Below are 9,351 nucleotides of genomic sequence, written 5' to 3' on the forward strand. Positions count from 1 at the left end.
GGGCTCTCGCCCCTTCCCTCCGCCGTGGTTCACGCTTTTCTTTCACGCGAGACGAGCTGCCGCCGCCGCGAGCGCACACCACTTCAGAGATTTCTCCGTCGAGTTCTGACCGAGCGATATGCATTGGTTCGGTTTTCCACTGCCAGCCATCCTCTGGATGGGCTGGCCGTCGGTCTGAACACCGCTGCTGCTAAGTCGGATGGGTTTCACATGTTTTGTTTTCCCCCCTTTTGCGATTCCTGCTCGGCGGCCATGTCTGGCCCTGTTGTGGAATGCCAAACGTATCCGGGTCGCAACCCCATCCGCCTTTCCGACGCGTTCATTCACCCCCAACAGTAAACGCACCTGGGCCGTTACTTTTTCCCCTGATGTTTATTGTGTTCATAAAGAAAAGGAAATGCCCACTCTTTATTCGATTCCGCATAATGCCGCGCGCATCCGCCCACCCGCCTTCTCAATTCCTCGCCACTGCGTCGTCAGTCCACAATGCTGCCACTTCCAACTTCTTGGAACGGCATCCATCTGTTGCTTTGTCTCTGCGTTGGATTGCAAGCTCTGTTTCCAATCGCCATTCTTGCAAGGATTCGTTTAGTTTTGATGCCTGCCTGATGATGCCGCCTGCTGTGCTATGCCGTGGCGTTGATGCTGCTCTGGGGCGAAATTAATCAATATGCCAGATGCCAAGAATTTGGCATGTGGGTGCGTACGCTGCTGCCTGGGGCATGCACTGCCCCCTGTTGCTTTGAGCTTGCATTCATGGCGGGCGGGGTTGTTGCCCGGACCACCATAAAGGGGCATCTTTAGTACATGAATCTACCAACACTTGAGAGTGGCCGGCGGGCCGGCATTGGGTTCACAGGCCAGGTTGTATTCCACAATCGCAATGTGGCCGGTGACGCTCTCTGTCAGATGAGAATCATTGCTTGGGAGGCCGCGCTCTTAGTTGGGAGAATATCTCCTGTCGATTGTGTGTCGAATCACATCCTTTTTTGTTAGATTTTTTTCCCTTCCTCTGTGTTCTACTGTAGAAGGAAGACGTAATGGAGTTGGAAGGTCCAAGGCTGTGCTGTTCTGGGGTTCGTTCATCTGATTTGAGGCCAAGCATTGTGGTGCGGCGAAGGCCGAAACAGAAACCGAGCTCCGTCGTTCATTAAGCTGTTCACCAAACTTGTTCTTGTCTTGGCGTAATTGCGATCGGTGGCTTATTGGATTGTTGCACTTGCAACAGCTTGGCCTGCTGGTAGAACCTATAACTGCACAACAGACAGATCCACATTGGTTTTGGTTGGCCTTTTGTACTTTTGTTTCTGTCATACATTTGGATTTTAGTTCTTTGATGTTTCTTGATCATTGCCAGTGTGGCTGCTTAGTAGGTATTTCTTCGCTCGATGTAGTGTCTTGTCAAATGGGAAGCAATATCATATAGTATGAAGTAATATTTGACCAAAGTCATATTTGAAAATGAAAAAATATAAAAACTCTTTCACAGGGAAACTTCTTGGTAGGTATTTCTTTGTTAGATGTAGAGTGCTATGAAATGTGAAGCGATAGTATTAATTAATGTTTGACCAAAATCATACTTGAGAATATATAAAACCTTTTAGTATGTATTTCCTCGCTAGATGTGTGTCCTATGAAATGTGAAGCAATATAGTATTGACTAATATTTGACCAAAATCATATTTGAAAATATATAAAACTTCTTCATAGGGAAGCAATCTAAAACATCAATGTGGGACATCTATTTTTTTTCTTTCTTTGACTATTCTTTAGTGACCATGTATCAGTGTGTTGACCTGTTTAAGCATGTTCATGTTTTATGTATAATTGCACATTGGACCACACAGCAACTGTACACCTGGAAAACCTCTTCATTTTGTTAGTTCAGACCTTAATCACTGCAGTGTGTATTAACCCCCACCCATCTCCTCTCTGGAAACAGAATAACTAATTAACTATGGTACAATATTGGTTTGCAAATCTGACATGTAAATATTTGAACACGTTTTATGACATTGATGAGCCAACTGTAGCATCTTGCCTAATAGTCTACTGTTACACATTAGTCTGGTAACAACAGTCGACACAGAGCGTGAGCAGTAAGCAGGTGTGCTGGCAGCTAACACATGATGCACATATGCCATGAAGGTTGTTTCATCTGCTATGAAGGTGTCTCTGCATGCTTAGATGTTGGGATGATAGTTCATTCGTGTTGGTTCATTCAGTTAACAGAATGACTGAGCCATGGCGGCACTCCAGGCTGTTTTCTCTGCCATGGCAGCATAGACGCTAGGTTGTTTCAGTTAGCGTTTTTTCTGTTTTCTGATGCATGAGAACACGATTTTGTTGTGTTTTTCATTTCCGTGCGTTTAGCTAGCACTTGACGTGTCCCAGCTGCACGACCTAGTCCATGGGATGGTGTGGCATGATCGGTTTATTGCGTAAAGCACGTCTGATTTCCCTTTACTGAATTGAATGGCTTGCGCTGCACAAACACTTCTCTCTCTACGATCCTTCGTAAACCAAACACAGCTACAAACTATGTTTTAATTATTATTCTTCTGAATGGTTCAGCAATTGGATTATTTCCCGTCAAATAGAGCTTCTCTTTGCTGGCACTCTGTTCGAAGTTGCAATGGTTCATTTATTAAATATGCTATGACCAATGGAGAGATATTATTCATAATGCCAATAGCTTTTCTGCCCCCTTCTCTTTTGCATTTTGCATATTCAACAGTCACATTGAATCTTCTATGGTAATGCACTTTGACAGGGATGAAGAAGGTGTATGTTATGCCATTGATCTTGGAGGAATGGACTTTAGAGTCTTGAGGGTTGAAATTGATGTTGGATCTACAGCCGTTATTAATCAGAGGGTTGAAACTCATGCCATCCCTGAGGAGTTGATGGGCACAAGTCAGGTACTTGTCTTGATGTATTATTTCTATGTTTGTAAGATATGTATTTGGTACATGTCTCTGAGGATTAATTCAACTGCAGGATTTATTCAACTTTGTTGCCTTGACACTCAAGAATTTTGTTGAAAGAGAAGATGGAAAAGATGCCCAAAAGCCACTTGGGTTTACATTTTCTTTCCCTGTTAGACAGAATTCAGTTTCTTCAGGGTCATTAATTAGGTGGACTAAGGGGTTTTCAGTTGGAGACACAGTAAGTTTTTTTTCCCGCACAGAATAATACCTTCCTGTATGTTGTTTTCCATGTTATCCATCCAGTCCTACATCATTTAAGAAGTTGTAATATTGGTAAATGTCTCTAGTGATTATAATAGGATGATAAAGTTGTTAAAATGGTCTTGATGAGATTGAGTAGTTTATGAAATTATTCTGGTTAATATCTGTATGTTCTGTATGGAAAATGGGGGTTTACTTACACATGTAAATTTCCAATGGTTGTTGGTATCAACACCTATGATTAGCCCTTTATTTCTCATCCTTCCGGAATCACACGTTGTTTTCTTTTGGTGTATATTTACTTGTCTACTTGTTCTTGAAATGTTCATTTCTAACTCATGTGAACCATGGATCCTCAGGTTGGGAAAGATGTCTCTCAGTGCTTAGATGAGGCGCTTGCTAGGTGTGGATCAAATATGCGAGTTACTGCACTGGTAGGTCTTACCCAACTTTTGTTGGCTTAATACTTAGTTACTTTCGTGCTTTCATTCAGCTGAAAACCACAGATAACTGACTTGCTGAGTTTATGATTATTGTGTGCCCACTACCCGTGCTATTACATGTAATTTTTGTCTAGATACACTTTCAAATGCAAATGAAGCATTTTAAAATCCAAAAATATCTTTGCCCGATGCCATGCCTTCCTTTTACAGTTCTATATTTTAGGATGGCAAAATATTAATTGGATTAAAGTAATTATGCAAAAAAATTGCTGTCATATATTTTCATTCTCAAAGCTACATGTATTAGCACGGATTCTGTTATGCTTCTTGTATTTCTGAAAATATCTGTACATTGTCACACATTTAAATGATTAATCTTTTATATTAATTTTGTACTTAGGTCAATGATACTGTGGGGACATTAGCTCTAGGGCATTATTATTACAAGGATACAGTGGCTGCTGTGATCATTGGGGCTGGCACCAACGCTTGCTATATCGAACGCATTGATGCAATTATCAAGTCCCAGGGTCTTCCTACAAACTCTGGAGGAATGGTATGTTATTTTTCTGCTTTATCTGTAATTGGCTTATACATAGTTTATTGTATAAACTGAAACACAAGTCTCTTACAACAAAGCATTCTATGCACCAGGTAGTTAACATGGAATGGGGAAATTTCTGGTCATCACATTTGCCAAGAACTCCTTATGACATCTCTTTGGACGACGAGACACAAAATCGCAATGATCAGGTAAGTAGGCTATGCAAAGTTCAATCTTATTGCATCTTTGTAGTGTTGTTAATACAATGTAACTTGCTTGTCTGTGATACAGGGCTTTGAGAAAATGATCTCAGGTATTTACCTTGGGGAAATTGCAAGACTGGTACTCCAAAGAATGGCCCAAGAATCAGACATTTTTGGTGATGGTGCCGAAAGTCTGTCAACCCCTTTTATTTTGAGGTAGTATTTCCACACACGAAATCCTTGTCCTGCTTCAGACGCTTAAGCGGTAAGGCGCCGTGGCAGCGCCTTAGAAATATGCCTGCTTTAGTCTCTTAGGCGTTGCTTAAGCGTCAGAGCGGGTGGTGCTCGCTTTAGGTTGCTTTACTGCCTTATAAACCATGCATGAAATGTTTGCTTAATATCAGTTGAATATTTCTCCATATCAATGTTATAGGATTACCTGGTTTTGTAGCTTGTCAGCACTTACCATTACCAGTTTCGACCCAATAGTCTGTGTTACAATTAGCTGAATATTTCTTGGAATATTTCTCCCGTGTTACATTGTTGCTTATCTGCTTAACCGAGACTCTGGATATTAAGCTGCATTTTTAATTCAGTATTTTAATTTTGAATAGTGGCATTTATCTCATCTTACTGTGTGTTCCAGCACACCATATCTGGCAGCAATTTGCGAGGACGATTCACAAGATCTGAGCGAAGTCAGAAGGATACTGCAAGAACACCTGAAGGTAAGCTTTTCCCCGCTGCACCTTGTGTATAAATCCCATGCAGCTGCTCTAACAGCAGTCCTGTATTTTTCCAAGGCATGCGACTCTCTCCTCATCTTTTGACTGTTCCCATTCCAGATCCCCAATGCCCCTCTGAAGACCCGGAGGCTGGTGGTCAAAATCTGCGACATCGTGACCCACAGAGCTGCCCGTCTCGCCGCTGCTGGCATCGTGGGCATACTGAAAAAGCTGGGCCGAGACGGGAGCGCCAGCGCGGCCTCCTCGAGCGGAAGAATGAGAGAGCAGCCCAAGGAGACGGTGGTCGCAATCGAGGGCAGCCTGTACCAGGAGTACCCGGTGTTCAAGGAGTACCTGGACGAAGCCCTGGTGGAGATCCTGGGCGAGGAGGTGGCGCGGACGGTGACGCTGCGGGTGATGGTGGATGGGCCGGGGACCGGGGCTGCGCTTATGGCCGCGGTGCATTCGTCGAATAGACAGCAACAAGGTGGAGGGGGAGGAGGTACCATATAGGGAGGGGGTGGTGGATCAGAGAGACATGGTGATACAGCTTGGCCCTCTGTGCAAATGTAAAAAGGGACATTGTTTGATATCTATAATTCATATAATATATATATGAAATCGGGTCTTGTGCAGAGATGTCTCCCCGTTCTGGCTCAATAAAAATATCTTCTCCTATGTCTTGTTTGGCAATTGGTTAGCTGCTTGTCTCTTGTTTGGCAATTGTTCTGCCCGTTGCATTTCTTGTTTTCTGTATTTATTGTTTGGCAATTGGTTTGCTGCTGCCTTTTTTTCTCTTCGCTTTGGAACAAAGGAAAATGGTTGGAATTTTGAAGTACTGATTATTTTAATAGGAAAATACTGGTGCTGCCCACCAAGCTTCCTATGAGGTGGGTATTGCATATAAATTTTGACAAGCATGATGTCTTGCCTCATGTTTTCTTCTCTTTGTGTCTAGAATTTCCGTGTGGCATCCAGGCGATAATTTTGAAGTATTTCAGTTATCCCTCCGTTCCTTTATATAAAGTGTATTTGTTTTTTCAAAAGTCAAACGAGTGCAAGTTTGACCAAGTTTTTAGAAAAATATATCAATATTCACAATATAAAGTTTATATCACTTGATCAATCATGAAAGGTAGTTTCATATTTTATCTATTAGGTATTGCAGATGTTTCTATTTTGTTCTATAATCTTGGTCAAACTTTCAAATGGTTGACTTGCACGGAAACCAATACACCTTATATTCTGGAACGGAGGGAGTATTTTGTCCTGCCTTAGTTGCATTGTCTTTTTCCCAGGCAGTGCGCTCGCCGGGTCATATCATGCGTAGTACTGTTTTTGTGACTCTCTTTTCCCGTAGTATGTCATGGCCGTGTTCTTTCCGGCCCTAGCATGCACCAACTTGCGTTCAAGTAACATATACTAGCTTAAATGGCAAAATGTATTACCTCCGTCTCAAAATTCTTGTCTTAGCAGAGGGAGTATGTTCTTCATTCGCTCGCCGTTTTCTGCAGGCCGATATGTATGTGCATGCTGCGATTGCTTGATGTTGTGAGCTACACGCAAGCTATCCGAGGCAATGGCAAGATTACGGAACGCTTCTACACAAGTCAAAATCCTCTAGCTTACATCTCAGAAAATAATTTCCTCCAATTTTGATTGGTTACCACACGTGTCAAAATCCTCTAGCTTTCATCTCGAAAAATTTACACAATTTTTTAAAGTAGTTTTGATTGGTTACCACACGTGTCAGGTGGTAAATTGTTTGATTTGCTTACCACATGTGTCACATTGTAAAAAAAAAGACAATATTTTTTTGAGAAAAAGAAAAGAAAGACAATTAAGTAAACCAAAATTAAACCCACTAAAAACTCTAGGGGCTAAATGACGCAGTCGACCTTATTTTGGGTGGACCAAAGGGTGGCCCAGACAAAATCCGTTTCCATAAACACTTGCCCAAGACGGGCACCCCTATGTCCCGCCTTCGCGAGAGGTAGGAACCCTCGCTGTAGGAAAGACCAGGATGGGCCGGCCCAGGAGCGCGGGAGGCCACAGCCTTCTTTTTTTCTTCTTCTGTTTTTCCACGTTTTCTGTTTCGTTTTTCCTTTATTTTTAAAATTTTGTTTATACTTTAAAAATATGCCCCCAAATTTTTTTTATACTTTAAAAATTTTAATCAAGCATTTGAATTTTTTCTGAATAAGTATATAAAAATGGTGATCAAGCATTTGAAAAATGTTAAATGTGTAGAAAAATGCTGATCATGTACTAAAAAATGTTAATTTTTTTATCATGTATATAAATTTTTTAGTCAAGTATTTGAAAAAAATATTGAACAAGTATTCCTAAAAGGTTGATCAAGCATTTGGTAAATGTCAAATGTGTATAAAGCTGTTGACCATGTAGTAAAAAAATGATGATTTTCTATAATCTTTATACAAAAATGTTAATCAAGCATTTAGGAAAATGTTGAACAAGTATTTCAAAAATGTTAATCAAGTATTTAGAAAAATTAAATGTGTATAAAAATGTTTACCATGTGTTATATTTTTTTAGTATAGCATTAAAAAAAATCTTAATCAAGCATTTTTAAGTTTTTTTTACTATTTACTGTGAGGCAAAAACCCCACAGCCCCAGTCTCAAAGTTCAAAGTACAAAAAAAACTACTAATTACAAGAGAGGGAAAATATATACAAACTTACCTACAAGAACTAAACAAGTCTAAGGAAGGCTATGTATCCAAGCTAAAAGCTTAGGCCTGATGGAGTCCATATATTTTAAAATATTAAATTTGTATTGAAAAATGTTAAATGTATATTAGTAAATTGTTGTTGACATATAAAAAGTGTAGGCATGAAAACTAAAGAAGAAACAAAAATAAACCAAAGATAAAAAGAAAATGAAAAAGTAAACAAATGAAAAAAGAACGAAAAAACTGGTGAAGAAAAATGAGAAAAAATAGTAAAGAAAATAAAAAAATAAAAAAAGACAGTGCTAACTTCCGAACGTTAGGCTCCTAAGCAACAGATCCGAACAACCGAACTTTTCTCGCGCTACAGCGATTTCTTTCGATTCTCCCCCGCATCGCAGCTTTTTTATTACGCAAAAAAGTGTCAAAAAGCAAACGGAGTCGACACAAGACCTCGGGCTTCTATCCCTAACTACACAACCACCCGCGCTAAGCTCTCATCTTGATGTCGTAATGCGTTAGCTTGTATTTTACTACTACGTATAACGTCAGACAAGTTTCAGCATATATGTCTCCTTATAGAATTCGAGTACATGTTTGAAAGAGAAATTCGCATCACAACTAAATTGAACGGTCGGACCAAATCAAATAATAAACTAACCAATTTTTGGACATTTGTTTACTATGCATAATAGTACAGGAAACATGCTTCTCCAGCTTTTTCCTTGGATTTCTGTATTGCACAATTTTTGCGGACGGATACATGATGTCTCTGTGACCCTCATATTATACTAGTTATCTAAAACTTATCGGGGGATGTTTCTACACTTATTTTAACTGAAACAATAGTTATCGGGGTGTTCATATATAAGTTATCAGGTGTGTGGCGTGTAAATTATCGTGCTATTTACACAAGAGTTATCGGTGGTACATTTTTAATAAAAAAAACTGAGTCAAAATTATCACGGGGCTTGTGCATAAGTTATCAGGTTTGTAATGCGTAAAAAAGTGCTATTTACATAAAACTTACCGGGATATATTTTCAACAACCTTTTCCCGAGGGTCAAAATGGTTACCATGATATTCCTACATGAGTTATCAGCTCCGCGATGTGTAATTTACCATGCTATTTACACATATGTTACTGAGGGCATCTTTTCATATGTTACACGGGGTAGAAAACCTAATGTCATCATAGATTCTCCCTATTTCAAAACTTTGAAATGTTTTGTAACTCAAACCATCTGCCCGATTCAAAATTCATTTTCATAAAAAAAAATCCGCCTTGGCAAGACCTTTAAAACTAGATGTCATGTTAGTTGAAACTAGATCATGCTAGTATGTTCTGAGGATTTTTTTCTCGGTCAAAAGTTATCATGTTTGGGCTAAGTAAATTATCGGCTCTGCTATGCGTATACTACCATTCTATATACATAGATATTATTTGGGGGTATGTTTCCAACAACTTTTTTCCTAGGTCAAAGTTACCACGGTGTTTTGTCCCTAAGTTATCAGGTGTGCGACGCGTATATTATCATGTTATTTACACAGAAGT

General features: G+C 39.9%; 1 protein-coding gene across 1 annotated transcript in view; it reads left to right on the forward strand.

The window, feature by feature from the left end:
* LOC123080638 (hexokinase-3) overlaps nucleotides 1-5,741 on the forward strand; it is a 6,962-nt gene extending 1,221 nt beyond the window's left edge. Inside the window, exons 2-9 of the mRNA XM_044503566.1 lie at nucleotides 2,774-2,921; nucleotides 3,001-3,168; nucleotides 3,551-3,625; nucleotides 4,035-4,190; nucleotides 4,289-4,387; nucleotides 4,470-4,597; nucleotides 5,028-5,109; nucleotides 5,227-5,741. Of these exons, the coding sequence (XP_044359501.1) occupies nucleotides 2,774-2,921; nucleotides 3,001-3,168; nucleotides 3,551-3,625; nucleotides 4,035-4,190; nucleotides 4,289-4,387; nucleotides 4,470-4,597; nucleotides 5,028-5,109; nucleotides 5,227-5,619 (1,249 nt within the window). The 3' untranslated portion in view covers nucleotides 5,620-5,741. The remainder of the gene's footprint in view (nucleotides 1-2,773; nucleotides 2,922-3,000; nucleotides 3,169-3,550; nucleotides 3,626-4,034; nucleotides 4,191-4,288; nucleotides 4,388-4,469; nucleotides 4,598-5,027; nucleotides 5,110-5,226) is intronic.
* Nucleotides 5,742-9,351: the final 3,610 nt, after the last annotated feature.

Source organism: Triticum aestivum, chromosome 3D (genome assembly GCF_018294505.1).
Source record: "Triticum aestivum cultivar Chinese Spring chromosome 3D, IWGSC CS RefSeq v2.1, whole genome shotgun sequence".
NCBI classification, from domain to species: domain Eukaryota; kingdom Viridiplantae; phylum Streptophyta; class Magnoliopsida; order Poales; family Poaceae; genus Triticum; species Triticum aestivum.